At 31.0% G+C, this 25795-nt stretch overlaps 1 protein-coding gene and 2 pseudogenes across 50 annotated transcripts in view; all 3 read left to right on the top strand.

Moving 5' to 3' along the window:
* Positions 1 to 25059, top strand: part of LOC129953640 (sodium channel protein para) — a 190266-nt gene extending 165207 nt beyond the window's left edge. For all 50 annotated transcript variants that reach the window (XM_056066914.1, XM_056066929.1, XM_056066955.1 and 47 more), the window contains exons 29-32: positions 3141 to 3386; positions 4050 to 4320; positions 16729 to 17033; positions 23408 to 25059. In XM_056066914.1, coding sequence (XP_055922889.1) covers positions 3141 to 3386; positions 4050 to 4320; positions 16729 to 17033; positions 23408 to 24319 — 1734 coding nt within the window. In that variant the 3' untranslated portion in view covers positions 24320 to 25059. The remainder of the gene's footprint in view (positions 1 to 3140; positions 3387 to 4049; positions 4321 to 16728; positions 17034 to 23407) is intronic.
* Positions 1666 to 3134, top strand: LOC129941053 (histone-lysine N-trimethyltransferase SMYD5-like; annotated as a pseudogene).
* On the top strand, positions 8984 to 9086 carry LOC129943604 (small nucleolar RNA U3; annotated as a pseudogene).
* Positions 25060 to 25795: the final 736 nt, after the last annotated feature.

Genomic DNA, 25795 nt, shown 5'->3' with positions numbered 1-25795 from the left:
AAGTAAAGATACGATATTTCTTGTGATCAACCGTCTTAAGTTCTTGTATTAACTGAACTTTGTAAACTTTCAAAGATCGAATCGACAAGAGTAACCTACCGATGGCACTATCCATAATTATTACTTGCATCCAGAAAACTAATCAACTATCAATACTCGGTATAAGGTCTAGACTTTTAATCAGGGAGGGGATCACGCGCTTAACTTATAGACGAGTTTTTACTTATCGCTTAAAAATTATCTTTAGTATTCTGTAAAGGAGGCTAACACTTTCCAAGATTCCACAGTTTTCTAAATATGCCATATTTAAGAGCAAAACTCAATATTTTAAAGGGTTTTTATTGCTTTCATGGAGAAATGTACGAAATTGTTATGAAACTTTGCTTTCTTCACTTCAGTTCTCAAGAGATTCAAAGCTTTTATATTAATTGATATGAAACGTGCATTGTGTTTTTTGAACAGCCATTAGTTAACCAAAAGTGTCACTTTTGCTATTTTTGGGTATATTCTTGAAATTCGTGTTTAAATCTCAGTTCTAAAACATTTAAAGCAAATTCCTTTCAAAATGTAGATTTCTTTAATCTGTTACGACCTTAAAAGTTCTTTTCAACAGAAAATCAATTTTGAAAGAAATATGTTGCCCTTCTGCAATATCTCCAAAATAAATTTTTCTCAAAACTTTAAATACGAAAAAATAATGACATTTTCGATCATCAAAAATGTTTGTCAATTTAAAAATTTGACCATCGACAAGAGCTTGAAAGACAAGATTATTGAAATCTGTTGATTCAATTCTTGAGAAAATTTGAAAACAAAATAAAGGCTTTATGAGGGGTACCCTTCTGGAGCAATACCAAATTATGTTTTTCTTGTAGAAAGAATCCGAAATAAGATAAAAATTAGAGAAAGTTCTTAAAAAAATGTATCGGCACAGTAGTTTAGGCTTTATGGACCAGGACAGACAGACAGACGGATGGAATGGGGGACCCACTTTTTTTTACTTTTCTACCATTGTAATGTCATGTTTAATAGTTTCAATTTGCATAGTTCACATGTGTCGGAAGTAGAAATCACTTCCAATTGTAGGCTATAGTTTCAGGAATTTAAAGGCAACTTAAGTTAAAATTGAAGATCTTATTCAAGGTTTCTTCTTATAAGCCTGAATATTTGGTCTTTTTCTTGGAAACAAATTTTATGAGCATGATATAAAGTATAACTTAAGACACAAATTTTAAATGTTTTTGACAGCATAAAACATTTTGGAGAATGTCGTTAAATTACTAACAAATCTTTACTTTTATACAACTCAGCTGTATAAGCCTTATGGTTCATATGAAACCCCCCTCCCCCTGGATCGTGCATTGGTCAAACTTTGATGGATTTGTGCTAAGTTTTTGGAATAGGCTGAATGTCAGATTCGTTTTATGTTCTTGGTCACTCAGTTAAAAGTGCTACTTTTTGTTGTTTTCGTATAGAGAAAAATAAAATAATTCCAAATATAATAGGGGTCATATCCATTAACTCAATACGATTAGCTTTGAATTGAAGGAAATTCCTACTAAAATACAAACAAATTATCGCCCAATGGGGGAGGCATGACCCCTACGACCCCCTTTCTGGATCCGTCAATGACTCGGTATTTAATTTCTTATGGAATGATCACTATTTCACTTTTCCCACGGCAAAGTTTTGCAATCCTTCCAAAGTGTTTCAGTTAATACCGAACAACAAATCTACCATAAGAACTTGAGTGCAAATTTCGAAACACAATTGGAATAGTTGTTTGTTGCATTTTTTAATGCATTTAATAGTGAATAGTTTGCAGTTTTTACTACAACTGAAGCTTTTAAATCTCTAATGGCATTGATTGGAACAAATATTCAAGGCTTTGCAACGAGCCTATTGGCCGAATGGGCTAAAAAAGTTTCAGATCTAACACTGGTGGAAAAAGCTAAACAAGAACTCGATAATTATATTGATGATCTTTATAACAAAGTCGGAGAGTTCGCTGGCAAATTCCTCAACAACGAAGGCTCTGGTCTGTATCAACTACACAGCTGTGCACCGAATACTCAATCAATTTTTCCCGAATCAAATGATATTGGTGTGTTTAAAGCTATATCGCCAACCAGCTATATCAACCAGGCGATGAGATATGCATTTCATATCTTAACGATTGTCAATTAGAAAGGATTAGACATTCAGGACAAAAGGCTCTGAAAGAAAATTACATTTTCTAGTGTGAAGTGTAAGTGTCCGAAGTGTAAAGCAAAGGCTAACGATCCCAACGAAACAAGTGAAGACGAAGACGATGACGATATGGATTGAATTAAAAACCAAACTTTTTAACTATTAGTGTTGCCGTTGTTTTTAAATACTTTAGTTTAGAATTTAAGTCAATTTTTATAAAATTGCTAAACGAGGGAGATATATCCCCCTAAGATAGTCAAAAATTAAGCTCCTCTACCAAAAATAGTTATTATATCTTGTCGGCAAAGTCATCGTACTCATGCCGAAAACTTGAGTTTTCGATGTAAGTTCTCAGTCGAAACCGATAATTTTGTATTTGTTTTCAAAAGCTCATACCCTTAACAATTGGTGGATTTGCTTATTCGGAAAGAGTGAGGTTTAAATTCAATCTTTAAATACCTTTTTCACATCAAAGCAATTGTTGTTTTTATAAGAGTTACACCTTCAATAAATAACATCTGGTCCAAAAGAATTTCGAAACCAATACAGAAGTGGAACATGATTTCGCCCGTTCTTACTGATGATCTTTTAATTCTTCATCAACTTAGGCACAAATTTGCACTTAAAGTTTCATTTGATCAGAAAGATTTATTGTAATGCTCTTGGACCGATTTTTAAATGCTATTCTTTCACTCAGACCAGAAATGACTCACTTTTATCACTTAATAATCCATAAAATAAAAAATAAAATATTCATGTTATTCTTTAAGAATTTTATATATTTTTCATGTTGAATTCATAAATTTAAATAAAACAATATAAACATATTTAAAATTTAAATGTATTGAAACACTACTAATAAAATTTATTTTCTTCCCATCTATCCTCCCTTAAAAATCCCAAAAAAAAAACAAAACATCCCAACCTTTGAAATCTTTAAATTTTTATAGGTGGATAAGCAGCCAATACGCGAAACAAATATCTACATGTATTTATATTTTGTGTTCTTCATTATATTTGGATCATTTTTCACATTGAATCTGTTCATTGGTGTTATCATCGATAATTTCAATGAACAAAAGAAAAAAGCAGGTGGATCATTAGAAATGTTCATGACAGAAGATCAGAAAAAGTACTATAATGCTATGAAAAAGATGGGCTCCAAAAAACCATTAAAAGCCATTCCTAGACCGAGGGTAAGGCTTAACCAAACACAAAAAAAAAATTTAAAACAAAAAAAAATCTATTAAAATTAGTGCAAGAATTAGCAAACATATTTTTGATATGAAAAAAATATGCTAAGATACACTAATAATAATAATGATGAAAACAAATAATTAAAAAACAAATGCTTAGAGAGTATTGCTTTATTGATTATACTGATTGATTAGTCTGTGCCAACCGTTTTTCTTGAAATGTGTCGTAATGTCGTATCCTATTTCCTATACAATATACCAATATACATATATATTAAAAAACCGACTCGCGACTTAATAATTTCAATCCTTAGATATATTTAGCACTTAGTACTATCGATGGTTTGCTTAATAGAAGAACCAAATTTCCAAAACGCGCATTTTTATTATTAAACGTAATAATGATGTATTTTACCAAAAAAAATCTCTTTTTGAGATTTTTCAAATCAATATACATAATCACCCTAAAAAAAAGGGTGGGTAGTTTGGAAAAAAGTAATTTACAATCGGTTTCGGTCAATGATATTTATATAAATAATATAAAGTAACCTTTGGCACAGATACATTATCTTAAATCAAACAAAAAACTGCGATTTATATTTACAAAAAAAAAAAATATAACTAAAAATTTACAATTTTTTCTTCTTTAAAATTTTCTTACAGTGGCGTCCACAAGCAATAGTCTTTGAAATAGTCACAGATAAAAAATTCGATATAATTATAATGTTATTTATTGGTTTAAATATGTTTACAATGACACTCGATCGTTATGATGCTTCGACAACATATAACAATGTACTAGATTATCTAAATGCGATATTCGTAGTTATTTTCAGTGCCGAATGTCTATTAAAAATATTCGCTTTACGGTATCACTATTTTATTGAGCCATGGAATTTATTTGATGTAGTAGTTGTCATTTTATCCATCTTAGGTAAGTAAAAGCCGATTATATTTTCAAACTTGAAAACTTCTCTCTGTAATCGTGTTTTTCGTGTTGCTAAAAAAAAAAAAAAAACTACTATATATAATTTTACAAAAAAAAGATTAATTAAAAAAAAAATGAACATACAACTTTATGCATAATAAAATTATATAAAGTAAATGTTGTGCTTCTATATATGTTGTTTTATATACATAAAAAATACATATATACGTCCCCTTTATTATGTGTTAAATGTTTTATTTAAGCTTCTATATAGCTTAAATATGTATTTTTTACAAAGTTGATATTTTTACATAAGAAATTAAATTTTAAGAAAAGCTTTTTCACTTTCTCTCAACTACTTTATAGCTTCGAATATTTTTGTTTCTAAGCTTTCTAAACAAAAACTATAACCTTAAAATGTATAGTTTGAGCTTAATATTTGATTCTTGTATAATCAAAACTTGTATTGTACTATAATATATTTACATAATTAAAAAGCTTTTCCCCTAACCGTTTTTATACGTAAAAAATATACAATTTTTAACTGTACCTATGTAACTTCCCACTTAGTAAATGTTAAATGTGTGTGTTTTATGTGTAATTTATATGTTAACTGACAAAACAAATATGCTTCTACGTGTGTGTTGTTTATGGTAAATTTTAGAAATATATGTTCCAACTTATATATATATATATATATAAAAACGCTTTATTACCTTTCGAAACCTTTCTTTTCCAACAAAGGTTCTATATTTTTATATCCTTCAACGAAAAAATCACACATCCCTTTCGTTATGTAATATTCATGTAATCTTGTATACATCAATACGAAAATATAACTTCCCTTAAGATCTCTTAACGTATATGTCCTTATATTCAAGTCCTGTAGACAATGGTTAAAAAAAGTGGGTTTATTTCACATTTTTGTTTAGTAACTTTGAATAAATACCTGTAATCTATGTGATTTGGTTGGTTTTTGAAAGAAATAATTTTTCCTCGCTTCTTTTTTTATCCTTTTTTTAAATTTTTAAAAGAAGTTTAAGCTTTTTTCCCCAAAATGTTTATTAATTTATGTTATTTTATGATCTCAATATATATGACACATTCTCCTTTTTTGAAATAATATTAAATTTAAGTTATGGTGTCCAAAAATTTTGCGTTTGTTGTAAGAATTTTAAATATGTGTCTTTTCTTGTTAATAGTTTGATTATTTAAACGTCCTTATTCATTGTTATAAAAATTGTGAGTTTTTTGTTTTGCTGCATTAAAATAAAGCAAAATATTTCATTAATGTCACTTCCCTTTAATATCGCCATTAAAATAAAGGAAATTCATAAAACTTCATTGAAATAGACATACAAACTCCTTAGTTGATCAACTTGAATGTTGACTTCTTGAGAGTTCAAACGCAAGTATAAATTTCTGCTTATTTGCTAATTTGTGCTTCAATTTCCCAAATTAAAAATATTAATTTTTTTAACCATTTTTTATATGAAATTAAAACAATACTTAAAACTTTAAAGCAGTATTCATATTATGAGCGCGTCCAACGAACGAAGAATGAATTACAAAATGTGAGTTTATTTTTTTTAAACTTTTTATTACTACCACTATATCAAGAGGTAAAAATATAAAACACCAGTAAACTGAAAACTCAAACAGCTTATCGCTTCCTGCGCAGGTGCAGGTAGATTGCAAGCAACGGAAAGGCTTCAATTCGTTGACACCATGGCTCTTGGGCTTACCCTAGGTGCAACCCTTTGGCACTGGACGCTTACGACCTCCACGACGCACACGGATTCTGTAGATGACAAATCCTTGCTTGTACTTGTAGCCCAGACGACGTGCCTTATTGCGACGAGTCGACCTTGGCGAGCGTTGCAATTTTGTCAATTGACGGTATTGCCAAAAGCAAATATGAAGCAAGTATCGCATAACATCGCTCTGCTTCTTGCGGTTAAGTTCTTGCATATAACGATACGCACTCATTTTTGCGACCTTTCACGGTGGTAGACCTTTGGAATTCTCCTTCACTCCATAAAGTTAAAGTGAAAAGGCTTATATCCATTTGAAGACATATTTCCACACAAACTCTTAACAAAACGATAACAATATAGTTTCTATTTCATATATGTATTAATAAATTTAAGAAAACAAATTTATTCTCCGCGAAAAAAATTGTAGTTGATACGGACTGTCAAACTTTATTCGCGTTCAACATTATCCACACTCGTAACGAATGAAATAATCGTGCGTAATCAACCTAAAGAAATCATTCTTGTTCTGGTTTCGGTGGTGAATGGTGTTAGGCTGTGGCTCCTTGACATCCTAAAATATGTAAAGACCTTTTTCCAGCAGTCTTATTCCAATTTGCATTAAATGGATGCACACGAAATCTTTTTCTTATTTTGTTTATTAACAAGGACACCAATATCTTTTTTCAAAATAAAACACAATAATTACAAAAAAAAAACCATTGTCAAAGTCACTCTCATGTGAAAGAAATGTCAAAATCGACGAATATTCGTTCATTCGTTGGTCGTTGGTCGTGCTTTTGTGAATAGTTCTTAAGGTTTACAAAAGTTTTACTTTAAGGCTCATGGAGACACAAAAATAGAAGGGTGGATTGCAAAGGTTGTTTCATTTTAAATAGCTCGCTATTTTGAAGCATTCATTCTTAAAAATAGTTTAAATTAAAAATCAAACTAAGAACGCTTCAAGAACGCGTTCATTTTTTTGTGTAATTCAGAACACAAATGTCAAGCTAAAGCACTTTTGGGCCGTGCCGTGAAGAACTTTCTTCGCTGATAACTAGTGAATAAATTTGATTTGTTGAGACAAATGAGTGATCCTCAAGAACAGCTGATAATATTGTTATTGTAGTATTGACACAACCCAGGAAATAGTCAGTCCACAAACGACTTTGGAAATATGCAGTCCACAAACATCATTGCACAGTATTTTGCATTAAGACTGATATATTACAGCGTAAAAAGTTCAGCTAATACAAGATATCAAGCTTATCACAAGAGTCGTATATTGGCTGATCGGGGCCATAAAATCTATCAAACTAATCTGGATTTTAACCGAAAGCCGGTCTTTAATAATAAGGCAATTTTTCTTTTTGGAGACTACATACGTTCAGAAGTCACATTTAAGCTCGTAAAATCGAAGAACCATAGATAAAAATCCATCCATCCTCAACGTTTCACTACCATGGGGTGGAAGGCGGTGTATTTGGGCCCTACTTATGCGAAAATAAGGATGGAACAACTGTTACGGTGAATGAATTGCGCTACCGCAAAAGGAATTGAAAGATACTGATGTGGAAGTGTTTGTTGTTACCTGGAGACACACAAGCTACGAAACAATCGCAATTTTGAAATATAAATTTCTTGTCCGTGTTATGTATTGAAGAGGTTATCTCAATTGCCCATCTAGATCTTATGATTTAACAGTTTTTCATTGGAACCATGCGAAAAATTACGCCTTTTCTAACACTCTACAATTGATTCAAGACCTGGAATTCGGACGCACAGTAATCAACCATTGATAATGGCAAATCTTCGTTATTGCAATGAAATAAAAATCCATTGGCATTTCTTCAAAAACTTCTAGTAATTTAATAATAAAATGAAACCTTTAATTGAAAAACTATCATCAGAAAAAAGCTTAAGAACGAGAGTTTTTTAATTCAATACTCAAATCGAAGTTAAAACGTTAACGTAGATCGAATAAAAAGAAATTAATCACAAATTGTAAATAATGATCCCAAAATTCTACTCAACTTTGAGAAGTAAAAATCAGCCTTAATCAAAAACATTCAATCCTCGTTACGCCAAAAACTTACAAGGCATGAAATCTTGAGGAGCTAGGATGCTTTCCACACAAATTTACAATAATATGTTGCAAATGTGAATTTGACACTGAGGCATTGAAACTCGTCAAAGTAATTATAAGCCTTAATTTGTGCGTCTTATGCGCCAGTTATAGCTATCATTGGTTTTCATAATTGAAAACAAACATTGGAATGTTTTTGAGGGGTCGTTTATAGCAATTTTTTTCCTGGTTGAAAGCCACCGACTAAGTTTTTACTAACAGGAATCTGTCATTGGAATTGTGTGATATTGGAACACAAATCAGTGGAACGATTCGTTTCACTTTTGAACATAAAAGTATGAGCTTTTCAGCAAAATGAATTTCCGTCCGGAAAATAGAAAAATATATTTTTAGAGAAAGACAAATGCCCAACTAAACTTTTTTAAAAAAAAATTATTTGTGTGATTTCCGATCTATCGGTACATAATTTTCATTTCTAATCAAAGGAAAACACCGTCAAATACTTACTTAAGGTGGTGTTAAAGTCCTGCTCGGTAATAACTAGATGTCTCCAGTTTCGCGGTCTAAGTTGGGTGAGGTCACTTTCCACTTGTGCCCACCACCTGATCCGCCGTCTTCCTCTATTGTCCCGTTCTGTGGGTGTGGATTCGAGGACTTTCCCGGCTGGAGCATTGATTTGCGCCCTACGTGACCCAGCCATCTTAGTCTTTGGACTTTTACCCTTCTTGCTAAGTCTACGTCGTTTTCGTCGTTCCATCTTCTCCTCCACTCCCCCTCGATGCATACGGGACTGTAGATCACACGAAGGACTTTTCTCTCGATCCGACCAAAGACTGTACTTTACAGGATCATTTCTGTAGTGAGTCTTCTCTTGCTTTTGAAGAAAGTACGAAATTAACACCGTCAAATGTTGATTTAAACATTTTTACGGATCGATTTCAATGAAAGCTATAACTGGCGCCTTAGAGTTGGATCAATGATTTCGAAAGTAAAATGTACAAATCTCAAATTTTGTTCTTCTGTGGAATGCGAAAGTTGCGTCAGACCAACCTTATACAATAATTAGCAGTTCTTGAAGCTGATGCAAACAAAACTCACTCTGATTTTTAATTTTATAATTTAGTTTTTTAATATTTTTTTAAAGGAACTTCACAGTCAACGAGCAAAAAATCACTACAAAAATTTAAAACAATCAATTTTTTTTGTGGAATAAACCCCCTTCAAAAAACCAAACCATTCTACTTGATGACGAATGAAACAAAAAATAAATAAATAAATATAACTAAACATGCATTTTATAATCGGCTGTGCTTAAAAAATTCCTTGGATATGCAATAAACTTTTGATAAAAAACGTAAGCACATTGCAGTTTCTTGAATGCTTATAAAACCCTAAGCAAACGAGTAAACTTGCCTATAGCATTCCAAATAGAATACTACGAGACTCGTCGTTTTTTTTTTTATTTTTAAATTTTTTAATTTACAAAACCAAATGATGGCGTAAAATATGCTTTACTACATTGATACCAAAACAGAATTTCAACCTGTTCATATGTATTTTGTTTAAAAATATGAAAAATATGAAAAGGTTGTTCTGTTTTTTTGTTTAGGTTTAGGATATAAATGTTAAGGTTTTTACTGTAGATTAAGTTGAATGTTGTTTAATTTTGTTTATTTTTAGATAATTATAATGCCTTTAAGAACAACAGCTTTTCTTAGTTAAAATTTTTGCAATTTTTTTAGTTTGCTTTACTTCTTAAGTCTGTGGAAAATAAGTCTTCTCTACACAATGAAAGCTTTAAATTTTCAGACTAAGAAGCTTTTTTGTTTCTTCGGAGACACCGCTTTATTATACAAACAGCAGAGGTCTTAAGACAATATTAATGTAGCTAGGTTAAAAATGCTTATTTGATGTTAGTTATTTAATAATACAAAAAACTAGGGTAACGAAAACACTAAAGCAGAAACGCTTTTGCTTCAAAATACCACCCCGCTTAGAACCTTATTGGTTCCGACTCTTTCAACAAAAAAAAATAAAACACCCGATGGACGTGAGTTCGGAATTTATATATCTAACTCCCCACAACTAAAACATCAATCAAGTGATATCAAATTAGCAGAATATATTAATACACTCAGAATAGGTACTCGTAAAAAAATCAAAACTAAATTAAACTAAAATAAACACAAAACAAAATAGGAACTAAACGAAAAAGAACTCGGAGCAAATAGTTTTGCATAAAACAAAAACAGAAAAATAAAATGGCTACAAAAAAATGGTTTAAAAAAGGAGAAAAAAAAAACGAAACAAAAAACTAAATGATTCAATCAGAGTTGGATGTGTACTTTTGCACACCTCTGTTAGTCTTTTGCCCAGTATAATTTCAAATGAATTTATTTGCCGGATAGGGTAAATTCCATCCTTATGCGACGAATTAATTGATTTCTTACATCTTTGTAAACACAATTTAGCAGTCCTTCCACATTTTTAATACTTTATAAAATTATAATGTGCGTTGGCCAGCAATGCCGGGCAAAAGCTGAATCTTCTTAATGGTTTTTGTCCATTTTGGCAAATGGAGATTATGTACTTTAATATGAACCTCACCATTTTGTAGAAACAAATCAAAATCAAATCAATAGTAATTCTTAAATAAATAGTTGTACGATAATAGTGTAGTGTTTCCTATTTAGTGGTACTCTTAGATTAATCATGATTGAAAAATAATTAGAATAATGTGTAATTTTTGCACATCCCTCATAACCTTTGTATTGGAATAAAAATCAGTATATATTAATATTTACCACTGTCTTGTAAAAATTACATAAATTATTAAAATTAGAAAAAAAAATAACACACAAAAAAACATACACATATACAAACACACTTTTTTTACATACACCTATACATTTTAAATATTAAAGTTTTTTTTTATTTTTTATAAAGTATAGAAATTGATTTGAGTAAATTATATTAATTTGTTGTATAGTTTCATTGACATCAAAAAAGTCTGATTATTAAGAAAAACAAACGAAATACAAAAATTTAAAAAAAAAAATAATAAACGATCCATTGAACTTCTTTTCCGAACTCAAATTCACTCGATTGCGAATTATTCTAAGCTTGCAAAAATAAGCGAAACAAAAAAGGTTTATCAAAACATACAATATATCATATACACCGTTAAAAACACCTTAAGAAATAAGAGTTGTTGCTATATGTTGGTTTCAAAAAGCTCTTAGTTTTCAATTGCTTAAAATTTATTAAATATTTAAAATGCCTAATTGAATCTTAAAATAAATGCGCGCTTGTTCTAACAATAATTTTACAAACTATTGAAAGCTTTTAAAACTGCGGTTGCTTTTTCACTCTGCGTCAGCAACTTTATTTTTAAAATGAGTTTTAAAAAACAATTAGCAAAAATTGCTAATTGCGTCCTAATACAGTCTTTTTTCATAACTAAGCTTTTCAGTTTCTTTATTAAACTGCAGAAATTCAATACAATTCAATTTAATACAATATAACGCAAAATAGCAGCATAATCTTTTGACAAATTTGATATTTTATATAAGAAATGATTTTGGCTTTATACATAAATTGGTTGAAACAAAAACTCTAATAATAAGACTTTAACTAAATACTGTTGACACAAAACAATAAGATGAACCGAGGAATCCACGCCAAACTCACTTTGAAAACTTTAAGAAATATATTCCGAAAAATTTTGTTTTCAAAACAAAAACTTTCAAATTATACTAAAAGTTCATTAAAATAAAATTAAGACTAACCTCAAATAAAAGTTCTGATGGTTACCTACCTAAAGTTCTTAAAATTCAAAACAATTCAAGTTTTTCAGTTGCATTTTCCAGATCAACAACAACACTGGTCGTCAAAAAGACCAATACTTTATTTCAAAATCACGATGCAGTAAATATCAGCACAATAGCTTAAATTTAAAAATAAGATTCAACGTCAAAACGTTATCTCAGCATCAAAGTTATTCGTTTTCGAAAGTAATAGTTTCAAATCGAATTGAAATTGTATGTTCAATATTCTGAATTAGTAATTAATCATGTTGTTATTTTGAGCCGACAGTATTTATCATGTTTTCTGTGTTTTGATTTTTTTAAACATAAACATGCATCGTCCAACATTATTAAGTTAATATATGTATTTGGGCTTTGTTGAAATGTCGTTAATGCTGTATAGTATGTGTTCTATGTCTATAATTATATTAAATTGTAGATTATTAATATAATTTTGCTTATAAAATAACCTACAAAAAAATAAAAAAACAATTAAATTGTATTAGCTTTCCAAATTTTCCAAAAACGAAAAATAAAAGTTTCTTGAAACATTGACACATGCAACTTTTTATTTTCAAAATAGAACATTTTAAATCGAATGTTTTCCAAAAAAAATAATATTCTAAAATAATTATCTGGAATAGAATTTATCAGTTCAAAAACAAAAAAAACTCGGCTTTTATAGTACACAACAATATTAGTTGTCCAAAACGAAAAAAAAGCTTTACTGCTTTCAAAAATAGTTATACAAATAGAAACATAATTTATGTATTTGCCAGATACTTTTAGACAAGCTACATAACATAGAAACAAGCTTAATAGCCTTAATTGTTGGCAAGAAAAAAAAACTTCATCGCAGCTACTACATTAAATCGCAAAAATGTATAAATCGAGTGCGTTAAAAAAATTTTCTCCTGAATTCAAAAACTTCAATAGAAGTCATCGTCAAACATTCTTCGAGTACTGCTCAACAACTACAATCCAACTACAAAACCAAAAAAAAAACCGCTGGAGTTCTGAAAATTGGTTTCGTTCAATTGGATATAATTTGATTAAGTTTTTATAACTTCTAAGAAAAGTTTAAAGAATATTGCTCCTAGAACAAACTTAAGTCTTTTGGACAGAATCGAAATACTAACATTGAAACTGATGGGCGATAGAACAATAATAGAAACATGCACATCACTTGAATGCCGTGTTCTTTTATCAGTGTTATTAGAAAAACAATGTTCTATCAAAATAAACACTTTCACAACGAAACACACACCCCCCCCCCACCTCTTAATAAATATAATATTTCCAAGAAGTCTCATCAATAATCTTTAGCTCAATTTCAGTCCTGTTTCTAGTATACTTACCTTTTTTCACTCTGTTTCTTACTCCCATCTTGATATTCACCAGGGCCTGATTTAGAGGTCCAGAGGCCTCGGGGCAATAAAGAAGCGGAGGCCGCCTCGCCCAAAATTATGTTCAAAATAAAGTAAACCATTTTTGTTCACTCGAGTTTTTCAATAAATGATTTATTGTGAAACCAAGAAGATTCCCTTAGTATTGAAAAAATACATATAAATATAAACGAAAAAAAGAATTATCTGAACTTAAATTTTCGAGCTTTTTTCGCCGAAAAATCGTTAAAGATTTCGTTGAAATTCAGGTCTCGGAGTAAATCGCTTTCAATGCCCAGGAGAGAAATCTTTGATAGACGACTTTGTTCTATCGTGGTTTAACGCCTATTTTTTATAATTTTCATTTTGGAAAATGAGTGCTCTCCAGTGCAATTTGTTACCATCAAAACCAAATACATTCTCAATGCAATTTCGAAGTTTGGGAATTTAGCTGTGAAATTTTGATTTTCGAGAATTTTGTAGTCAAATAGTTCAGGTGATTGATCTGTTCCATAGTCCTTTTCCTTTTTGTATGATTCAATCAAAAACACAAATTGAACCAATTCATGACCAAGACTAGGCTCTAAATGATCGAACGTCAAGCTTCATTAGCATGCAATCTTTCAGTACGAGAAACGGATAGCTGGTCGGTAAAACACTGGGATGAAGGAGGATACTTTATATTTTTCCTTCAGTGACTTGTGCTTTCCCATAATCGATCGGATTCAAGCTCATATTTCTCGTTCTGGTGCGGGTGCGTGATTGTACATACCCATCAATATGGGATATTTTTTTTGGCTGCCTCCTCGTATTTATCAAAATCATTTCGTTTGGATTTTCGAGTCTTGCAACATCTTGTTTGTAGCGTTGAATCGCTCCAAGCTATCATTCCAAAATGTTGCAACAAAGCGGTTTCGAGATCACTAATAATCTGTAGAAGGTGCATTGCTTCATTCCTCACGATGTCTTTTTGGAAGATATGCTGGTTAGCCGTTGACTCAGGCTTTCGTAGCTTCAGCTCGACAAGACCAACGAGTGTCGCTGAGCTTTTTCAAGACTAAAAACTGTCCGCTTTTCTTCTGTCTGGCTGTGAAAAAGCTGTACAAATTCTGCACGAAATCAAAGAATGGAACGGCCGATGGACAAATTAGCAATAAGTCAATAATACAACCTCCGAGGTTGCGGGCAAGTACCACCTCACTCAGCCATTAAGCGGCGATTGGTGTACTCCCTCAAGATGGGTAGTGAATTGGAAGTGCTTCTTATTAGGGTCATTTGAGATTTTATTATTATTAAATAATCATGTATGTATGTACAAAGTACTGTAGGTAAAAGTAAAAGAGCAAACAAAAAATAGATATTAAAGGAAAAGATGTTACTAGTGTTTATTAGTTAAAATTTGAAACACAAATTTTCCGAAGTCTCTATTGTGGGCCCCGTTTGTGGAGGCGTTCCCCGTTTGTGGAGGCGTTCCTTCCCCTAAATGCGGCTCTGATATTCACGTTTGTGTTTAAACTCTTACACATATTGAGTGTAGTCACTAACACTTAAGTGGGAGCCAATTATTAAAAAAGAAATACAAATATTGAAATACTAAAGAAAAAGTTAATGCAAAGTAAAACCCGCATTTGGATGGAGTATAGGCAAAAATTATATCTTTAAAGAATGGTTCGACGAAAATATTCTTGTACGCGTGTTTGAATTCAACCAAGTACCAAACTCAAAATTGTCACTCCTTGAACGAAACAAATATTGCAATAATACAGAATATTATTCTCTATCCAAAAGAGGTTGTTTTTTAAATGAAATATTTTACAACCCTCTAAAAAAAAACATAAAAATAAAAGAACATTCGTTTTCAAGTTTTGAATTAACAACAAGATTCTCTCAGTTTTTCGTAATTATCCATAATTTTGATAATTTAAATTGTTCCTATTACTTGATAAAATATTTTTACTTCTACAGACATTCCTGTTCGGTCGGATGTTTTAGCAAGAATCGATTTTAATTAGAAATCGATATGCTGTTGAAAAGCACTGTTTCAATATTTTCTACAATTCTTTTAACTTACAAAAATCAAATTTAAATCAATTGAATAGAAACTCAACAACCTCTTTTCAAAATTCCAGCTTAAATAACAAAACTATACCTTCAAAAGTCAAAATAACAAAAAGTATTTTTTTTTTCAAATAACCTAAAAAAACGGATCAAAAGTGACATTTCAAAAATTCATTACCTGCTGTAATTAAATGTAGACTCCTCCCCTTCAATAAATATACTATATAATATAATGTAGCCTTTGTAGACTGCATGTATTTCCATCCATGTATACTCGTACAACCCCTTGTCAAATATCTACCCACTTATGATGTAAAAAATATAACCATAAATCTTAGATGCATCCGCATTTCTAATCCTTTTCAAAATAGTTATACTCATGTATAAATCTCAAATCCCCCCAAAAACATGACCGACTTCATCACTTCAATTAACCACCTGATGAAAACAACTTAACTTACCATAAAGTTAAGAATATAAAAGAAAAAAAAACATAATACGATACGAGTATTATGTCAATGTCAATAAGATACAAGTCACGCAAATAAATGCAAATCCCAAAATTTTTGATCCCAAATATAATGATAAAAATTACAAAATTCCAAAAACAAGAAAAAAAGCTATCCAGTGTTTGGATTGAATTCAAATCCACTGGAAAAGCCATTTCGAAACAAGAAATAAAAAAAAAAAACAGGAGAAAACGGATACACTACAGAATCCCCTTTTCTCCGGGTGATATTTTGCACTTATAAAATATGCTGCGAATTATCGCTAACACTGCATCACTGCGCGGATATTTTGGAAATTTAATCAATGTTCAATGCGAACCACTCATACAATTAGATCTAGTTAAAAGGAAGCTTTTTTCCATCATGATACAATTTAATGCTATTTTTCCTTTCTTTTTCTTTTTAACAAATTAACTCATAAAAAAACGCTTATTATTTTAACCATCGCTTATAAAATTGTCTTTAGTTCCACAGCATAGATATAATTTGTTTATACGTTGATGCTTTGTCTTAAAATTACATTTAAATATTTGTTAACACAGCGTAAAACACCCAGAGCGTAATTATATATATACAAAATATAAATTTTACAAAAATTAATGTGTTCTTATATAATATATTATATATTTATTTTTTTGTTGTTGTCTATTTGATTTTTTGTTTTTTTTTTTTAATGTTGTGTCTGTTGAGAAGCGTTTCTTAGGATATTTTTGGTGTGTCGTTTCCTGTGGCTGGAACTGGAGCTAGCTGACGGACTTGAATCTTAAGCTGTACTAACTTAAAAATTTGTTTGTATTTCGTTTTCTTCGAATACAGGTCTTGTTCTTAGTGATATAATCGAGAAATATTTTGTATCGCCAACATTACTTCGTGTAGTACGTGTAGCTAAAGTAGGACGTGTCCTGCGTTTGGTCAAAGGTGCCAAGGGTATTCGAACGTTACTCTTCGCATTGGCCATGTCCCTGCCAGCCTTATTCAACATTTGCCTACTGCTATTTCTTGTAATGTTTATCTTCGCAATATTTGGGATGTCATTTTTCATGCATGTCAAAGAGAAGAATGGATTGGACGATGTATATAATTTTAAAACTTTCGGACAGAGTATGATATTGCTGTTTCAGGTGAGTTATTCAAAAAAAGGTTTTCATATTTTATTTCTTGTTTGGATTTTGAAAAATCCATGGTCTGTGGTCTGTTCTTTGTTTTGTTGTGGAATTTATAATGTGAGGGATATGATGATGTGCTGATGTAATAATATTTCTTTATGTTCTGTGAATATTGGTAAATATGATATTATTTTTCATATCATTGATTTTTCAACTATCACATTATTTTACGTACATATAAATTATTTATCTATCCATACCTATATCAAAAGGAATACAAGGGTTCTAAAAAAATAATTTTATGAAAATGCACGAATGTCTTATAGTTTTTTTTACTAATAGTACATAAAGCATGGTCTTTTATTTTGCACTCTCGAATCGAATCATTTGACTGAAAATAAGGGAAATTGGTCAACGTTGTTCTATTATAATTTATCTATGAATATTTCTGAGTTATATTAAATATAAATGTACCTTTACCTAGGAGAATTCTTCTACAACAATCTAAACGATCAACCTCTCACGTTTTGTAAGGGACTCAAATTGGTTTCATTGAGCTTAAGAGAAAGCCTCAAGATTCATGTGGTATTACAATGAGGCATAAAACTGGCGTAAGTGTGTCCTATTCCACCACGAACAAACACTTTAACCTAACCTAACGAAATTAACCCACCCTTTTAAATCAGCTCTCCAATTAAATCTAGATTTATGACCTTCCTACCTGGGCGTTGAACCTTTTGGTTTTCTTCAAGCTAAAAATAAATGTTGTTTTCCAATGTGAAATTTCAGTAGCCCGCTTTTTGGGCGGTTGTCAAGTTTGAAGCTGTTATCTTTAACCTAACTTAACCTAACCTACCTTTTTAAATTAGTTCTCCAATTAAATCTTAATTTATGATCTTCCTCGCTTAGTGTTGAAAATTTTAGTTTGTTTTTTCAAGCTCAAAATAAATATTATCCAATATGAAATTTCAGTAGACCGCTATTTAAGCAGTTGTCAAATTTGAAGCTGTCATCTTTTGACATTTGACAGGTGAGAACTACGCCATTACACGCAATGGCTGCGTTCAATCTCAAACAGATAGGGTATCCGGATACCTTTTTGTTAGTATTTAACGTGTAAAATAACAGCTGATCAAAAACAGCTGAGATGTCAAAAAGGGAATCCAAACGTATCCAAGAATTTCTAGGGTATGTAAGTATCTAACAGCTGATTCAACACATGGTTGAATTCCAAGAAACTTGAAAATAAATGTCAGCTTTTTGTATTTGTTGGTAACAAAAAGATACAAAATGTAAAGGATTGTTTTATTTGTTTATGGCAACCGTCAATTGCACCAACAACTCATAGAATATAGCCTCGGGATTTTTCTCGGAGTGCCTATTTCGGAAAATAATATCTTCAGACTTAACAGTTTGATTAAGTGATATAAATGATTGGATTTTACTGGAGAAATATTGTTGTAATGTTGAACAGTTGGCCATATAATATACTCTCCGAGCAATGAACATACCACTTGGAGAATTTCGCTGAATGCAAAATGAGCTGAACTCTTAGCTTAATTGAACCTACCCAAGATCCAAACAAAAAATAACAGTTTTTTCTCCAAGCTGAATTTTCCTTTAATTTGCTGTACTTTGTGCAAGAGATCCTAAAAATTTGAAATAGTTAATAAGCAATTCATTATAGATATCAAAACTAGTTTGTTCACATTTTATTGGCTATTCTAGATGATGGTGTCCCTTCAATGGTTTTTAAAGAAGTGTTAGATAACCAAAGGGATATATCATGCAACATAGTTCTTGGGTTGGTCCCACCATTAAGCTAAAACTTTATCTACTGTGAACGAACTAACTCAAAATCTTACCGCAACGCAAATTCTGCTCATTCGGAAATGAGCTCGAAATTCTAAAAACTATATCTAGCTATTGTCACTTCATCGTCCTCGTTTCTGTTAGGGTACTTTTCTGTTAAACTTAAATCGTTTAAAACCCGAGATTTCACGAGTAAAATTTTAATCGTGTAGAATTCCAATTGAGCTAAGAGGAAATTTAAATTTCGTTTTTCATTGATAATGACTAAATTTTACAATGAAATAAACATTAAAATCATTATCATGAGATAAAAATAAAATTTACCCCTCATTGGTTTCATCAGAGCGGTAACTGCTGAAAATTTAAAGTTTTTTCTATGAGAAAGACAATTTGGAATTAAGCGCAACATTCAAATGCATCCAGTGAATTTCAACCTTGTCACGGAAAAACCTTTCAACGATAAATTGTCTGTTCCCCGAGTTGACATATTTTGTCTTTGGGTCGTACAAATTCATTTGGAAACTTGGTCACCTTTCTCAGGTATTATTACTTTCTAACTTGGAATTCACATCCCTCTTCTTCAGTTGTGAAACTGCAACGACAAAATATGAAAATCTCATTGAATTCCGACCTAAACAGCATTGTACAATGGGGAATAAGAAACTGCGTGGAATTTAATGCTTCGAAAACCCAATGCTGTATTGTTTCGTTAAAGCGCGATATACCCTCCTTGCCATTATCCATATATAATCTGGATGTTATCTACAAGACTTATATATACGTTTAAAGCTTGAGTATAACTCCCATCTATGGCTGGTGCTCTTGCAACTTACTTAAGCCTCTTGGACAGTATTGAACGTAGAGCATTTAGATTGATTGGTGATATTACCATCAAAGGATCATTTACGTCGCTCGAACATCGTCGTAAAGTTTCCTGTCTCACCCTCTTTTACCGTTATTTTAACAATTTATGCTCTAGAGAAATAGTCAGCTGCAATGTTGGAATTTTCCAATGAATGTAAACCTTCGAGCCCAACTTCGGTCGTACTATCGTAATATCGACTTAAGTGAGCGCTTATTATAAAAAAAAAACTCATCTTGCAATAGTTCAATGACGACCTTACCATCGAGTCAAAACCTGAACCTAATAAATTAATGGTAACTTTATTGAGTTTCTTCAAAACTAGTTTATAATCTCGAGTCTCTAACTCTAAATCTAACACCTGTTGTTGTTTTGGTTCAAGGATCTTCTGATGTTCTAAGGAACTGAAGCCTGATCGCATTTAATCACCATTATTGAGATATTCGTTAAACTCCAAACGAAAACACGAAAGAAACATTTGGCATTACTTATAACGTTCAGGGATTTTGTCGTTGCAAGATATTGTGAACTCAACTGTCCATACAAATCCACGAAGTCACTGCTTCCAGCTTTTTTCTCGAACGCCTCCAAATGATCTGATTTCGGTGATTTCCTGAAATGTGAGGTTAATGAATCGAGTCTCAGAGACATAACAAATATTCTTTCTCCTAATCGTCGTCGCTATACTGCTCCATGAAAAATATAGTAATAATAGTCAAAACATACACTTTTTAAGAAATCTTATTTGTGAAAAAAATTTTGGAATAAAAATAAAAATTTAAATCTGATAAAAATTTGTATTTAATGCAAATAACAAGCTCTTAACTTAGAGTACTAAAATAGTGAATAAATACCAAATTATATTTTTTTCATCCGAATGTCTTTTTATTGATTTCAAAATTGCAATGAAGTCATTTACTAAACTAGTGGTTACGTACTAGAGGCATTCTGATTGGCTTAAAGCAACTACAAAATTAGTTGAAATTTCCCCTTCGACGTAGTGCAAACATTTCGGCTACAAAGTTAGCGGACACTGATTTTGACGTTTCGCAATCAGTTGCTATGTAAAGACACTGGAATTCAAAATGAAATTAATCTTGCGACATTTAAATACAAATATAAATCAGTAATATTTTATCAAAAAAAAAACTACTTAGCGTTCTGAAAACACAAATGTTTCTTATTTTATGTATTTACATTTGTCATTAATATGACAGTCCTAGTTGAATTTTGACTACCAAGTCATTGGGACATATTCATAGTCGTATTTTAAACCCGAGTCTATTTGAACTGGAGTCTAAATTTAACACATATGTAGGTTAGACACAGCTGCTATTCATGAAGAATTTTCCAGCATTGTTTAGTTAGAAACAGGTTTGAGGTATATTCTACCCCAATTTTGAAAAATTTCACTTAAATCTGTACAAAATGGCTTGTAGAGCCTAACAAAATAAATTGTGCAAGCTGGAGAGCCAAAATCTTTAAAACCCTTTAAACTGTTTTGTTTGCTGTTAGTTGAGAAATTTTATCAAGTTGGGCTGGTGGTTTTAAGACTTGGAAGCACGCAGATATCAGCAAACATTTGATGGAATTTCAATCCTTAATATTTAGAAGGTCAACCATAAGCTTGACAGTTTTTTTTCTCGAATCGATACCTTTCATACAAATCGTCTTCATCTATTTCAAAGGGGTCCAATTAGGTTAAGTAAAGCTTTCGTTCTTTGTTAGTTGGTAGCATTCCAACATCCAGCAAAATATAAAAATATTGATATATTATGCTTAAGTCTTTTATCATTTTAATTTTTGTTTTTAAATTTTCAAATAAAATGTCTCGTTACTTTATTTATTCAATCAGTTGGTTTATTTTTGACGTTTAATAGATTTTGAAACAGCTTAAACATAGGTTCCATCGTTGTTATTGTTAGACTCCAGATTATCGTTTTAAAATGGGTTTAAATTGTCCATGAATAACATGTCATAAACAGAAGTTTAATTTAGCAAAAAAAAAAATCAGAACTTATCAAGGAACTATAAATATGATCCATTAGGTTTATGAATGCGCCCAAATAATTTATTTATTTGCCAAACGTCAGCTGTTTTATTGGATCGAATGTGGAATCTATGAACGATGGGTAAGCGGGTTTAGAGAAGTACGGCGGATAAAGATAAGATGAGTTAATTACGTTCTTAAAAGTGTACATTTTAATAAAATGACAATTTCAAGGTATCGCAGAATAGTAGCAATAATACAAAAATATCACGCCTCTGATTTGTTTTAAAAAGAAGTAATATTTATGTATATATAAGTAAAATATGTATAATCAGACGATTACCACAAGCCGAAATCTTGGATAAAGTTAAAAACCTGATACTATGTGGTACCTGTTTTTCCTACTTCCTGTTTCTGTTTTTCTCTCACTTTTTCTTCTTCACGAAACAAATAGATTGGAAATACTAAAAATGCGTGTATATTTGCATGGAGCCTATGATGATGTGGCTATATCAACTAGTATTACACATGATTCTAAAAAATCGGATACATCTTCTCTCTATTACTTCAATTCAACTCGTATAATATCCGTTTTTTGGAAAACACCGTATAAAAGGTGTTTTTTAAACGATATAAAAAGGATATAATTCAATGTTATGGCCAAGAATTTACAGATAAGTGTTTGCAATAATATTTCAAAAAATATTTCAGGCAAAGGCCCGTGTGGCTGGCTGGAATAAATTCCAGCCGAGAGTACCAACTTTCGCCATTTTTTTAGCAATTGAGTCCGTGTGTCCGCATTATCCCGCCGAACATTCTCGAGCTGATCTGCAAAGAAAGGTGACTTTATAAACTCACACAAAATAATTCAGCGGCATGACAAAGCAAAATAATGCGCTCACCCAAAGTTAATTCCTTCGAATAACTTTCGGAAATTAAGATTAGCGATACATATGTGTCTTAATCTGACGCGCTGAGAGTCTTCATCAAGTCCAAATTTTCAGAATATTAAATGAGAATTTTCTTTAGACTTATATACATATGTACTATCTACCCCCGATTAAAAAATCTGACAAGCCCGATCAAATTTTTGTTTAAATTTTGAACCCACCACTTCAGCCACACCTACCGTGCAATCCGTCAGCTTAATAAACCATTTTTAGAAAAGATACGTTGATTATTCACAATATCAATGTGTAACAGGTTACCAATTTTGTTTTTAATCTTTGAAACTCTTTAGACGCTAACCCTACCGATGAATGTTCATTTCTTTATATCAAATAATCTTCTACCCCTATGGGTCTTCACGACGAGACGCTCGAGAAAATCCACATTTAGCATCGTGAGGTCCTCTATTAATTTTATTTAGCCTGATTTGTTGAGTAACAAATTCCATAACCTTTATGACGATTTCCCAATGGTTTTAAAACGATATCAAACTATATTCCTGTTATTTTGGTAAACTTTAATTTTTAACAATAAATTTATCAATTTAACTACTGATATAAATAAACAGTTATTATCATATTTTTGTTTCGAATAGGTAGGTATACTTTTAAAATATTTTCTTAACCTAAACTTTTAACACTGATATGATATGCATGTATGAAAATTATAAACTCAAATAATTTTGTAGTTATTGTAATATTGTAATTTGCATTTAATATATTTTATTTTTATAATTTTAAATTTAAATAATATAAAAATAAAAATTTCCTTACACAGATGTCTACCTCAGCCGGGTGGGATGGTGTTCTAGATGCCATCATAAATGAGGAAGATTGCAATAAGCCGGACAACGATCGAGGATATCCGGGAAATTGTGGTTCAGCCACCGTTGGAATTACGTATCTTCTTTCATATCTAGTTATAAGCTTTTTGATAGTTATCAACATGTACATTGCTGTCATTCTCGAGAACTACAGTCAGGCCACCGAAGATGTCCAAGAAGGCCTCACTGATGACGATTACGATATGTACTATGAAATTTGGCAGCAATTTGATCCGGAGGGTACGCAATATATCCGTTACGATCAGCTATCCGAGTTTCTTGACGTCCTTGAGCCACCCTTGCAAATACACAAGCCAAACAAATACAAAATCATCTCGATGGATATACCAATTTGCCGTGGGGATCTTATGTATTGTGTGGACATTCTAGATGCTTTAACCAAAGACTTCTTTGCTCGCAAGGGCAATCCCATTGAAGAGACCGGAGAAATTGGCGAAATCGCAACGAGACCGGATACAGAAGGCTACGAACCAGTTTCGTCGACATTATGGCGCCAACGGGAAGAGTATTGCGCGCGGCTAATACAGAACGCGTGGCGCAAGCACAAGTTGCACAAAGACGATGGCCATGAAGGCACTGGCGATGACACTGATTTCGATGGTGCCGGCGATGGACCAGATGACCATTCAATGAAGAACGGAAGTAGTCCGGAGAAATCAAACGAAGGCAACAGTGCTGGAGGTAGTGGTGGTCCATTAAGTCCGGGTAGTAGTAGTTCGGGTGATCGGCAAGGTCGACAGACAGCCGTTTTAGTTGAGAGCGATGGTTTTGTCACCAAAAACGGTCATAAGGTTGTAATACACTCCCGATCACCCAGTATAACATCTAGAACGGCAGATGTCTGAGCCAGGCCTCGCCCCCCCCTCCAAGAAGCACGGCAGAATTAATAATTTTTCTACTTCAATAACAACAACAACAACACAACACATCTCTAAACAATAATATTTTTGGCGTTAATGAGAAAACCAACAGCAAAATAAACAGCAAAAGACATCAGCTAAAATTTCAATAAAAATGAAAATAAAATTTAAAAAAAGGAAAAACCAAAAACATAGAAAATTATTAATTTTAACTTAATTTTAATATATAAAAGCAAATATTTCATTTTTAAAACAAAATAAATACATTTATTTTTCTCCTAAATTTTTAAATAATAACTCTTAACAAAAAAAAAACAAAAGCTCTGGAAAATTTATAAAAAAAAATATTAAAAATTTAATATATATATAAAAAAAAACATAAAACAACATTTTGTTTTCTTAACAAAAAATAAATGATGTAAAAAATAAATATTTTTGTAAAACCAAACAAAAACAAAATGGAAAGCCGACTGCCATATCAAATTTCTATTGACCTATACATAAACTCACAAAGTTTTTGTTTTGTTTATTTTACAACAAATTCCAATTTCTTAAAAAAAAAAAAACAAAACACAGAAGCATTTTTTATATCTTAAAAAAAAATTATAAAACAAAATAAAACTTTTAATGAACAAGACGCATGATGGAAATCTTGGAGTTGGGGCGCAAACAAAATAACAAAGAAACCAAATAATTATTATTAAACAAAAATTAAAAAAACAAAATAGGAAAACATTTCGTTTTCAAAAACTAACTACATCCACAACAACAAAACAAAAAAAAATTATAATTCTCAAAATCTAAACTTCATCAAAAATATACATTTAAGTGTGATTTTTATAGGCTTGTGAATCAAAATTAATTTATTTTAATCTAAATAAAAAATAAATAGTTATATTATAATTAAAAAAAAACAAAAAAAAGTATAGTGTTGTGAATAAAAAAAAACTAACAAACAAACAATTCAACGATGAAAACTGAGTAAAAACCAGTGAAAAGTGTGGTGAATGAAAAGTCAATTTATGAAGCGAACATTAAGAGAATCGGGCAAACTTAAGAACCGCAAATTAAAATTAACAAAAAACTCAAAACAATCCACAGACAGAAAACTTTAATAAAAAAATATGTGGATTTATATTCAATTAAAACATTAAAAAAATAAAAGAAAGAACAGAAAACACACAAAAGAAAAAGGAAAGAAAAGAATTCCAATTACATAATAATAATCTGCTAAGGAAATATATTTTCAAAACCAAAAATTAAAACAAAAAAAAAAAAGTATTTTCAATTGAAAAATATGTATAAAAGCTTTAATTATCAAAAACAAAATCATATAAAACGATGGGTATGTGTAATTAGTAAAATACTTAACATTTTTTTTCACATGATTTTTCAAAAATATTGAGGGTTTAATTTTCCATTTGAACATCTATCTGAAATACAGATTTGATTTTTGTTTGT

The sequence above is a fragment of the Eupeodes corollae genome, chromosome 1 (genome assembly GCF_945859685.1).
Source record: "Eupeodes corollae chromosome 1, idEupCoro1.1, whole genome shotgun sequence".
Lineage (NCBI taxonomy): Eukaryota > Metazoa > Arthropoda > Insecta > Diptera > Syrphidae > Eupeodes > Eupeodes corollae.
This window is presented reverse-complemented; position numbering and strand designations above follow the sequence as displayed.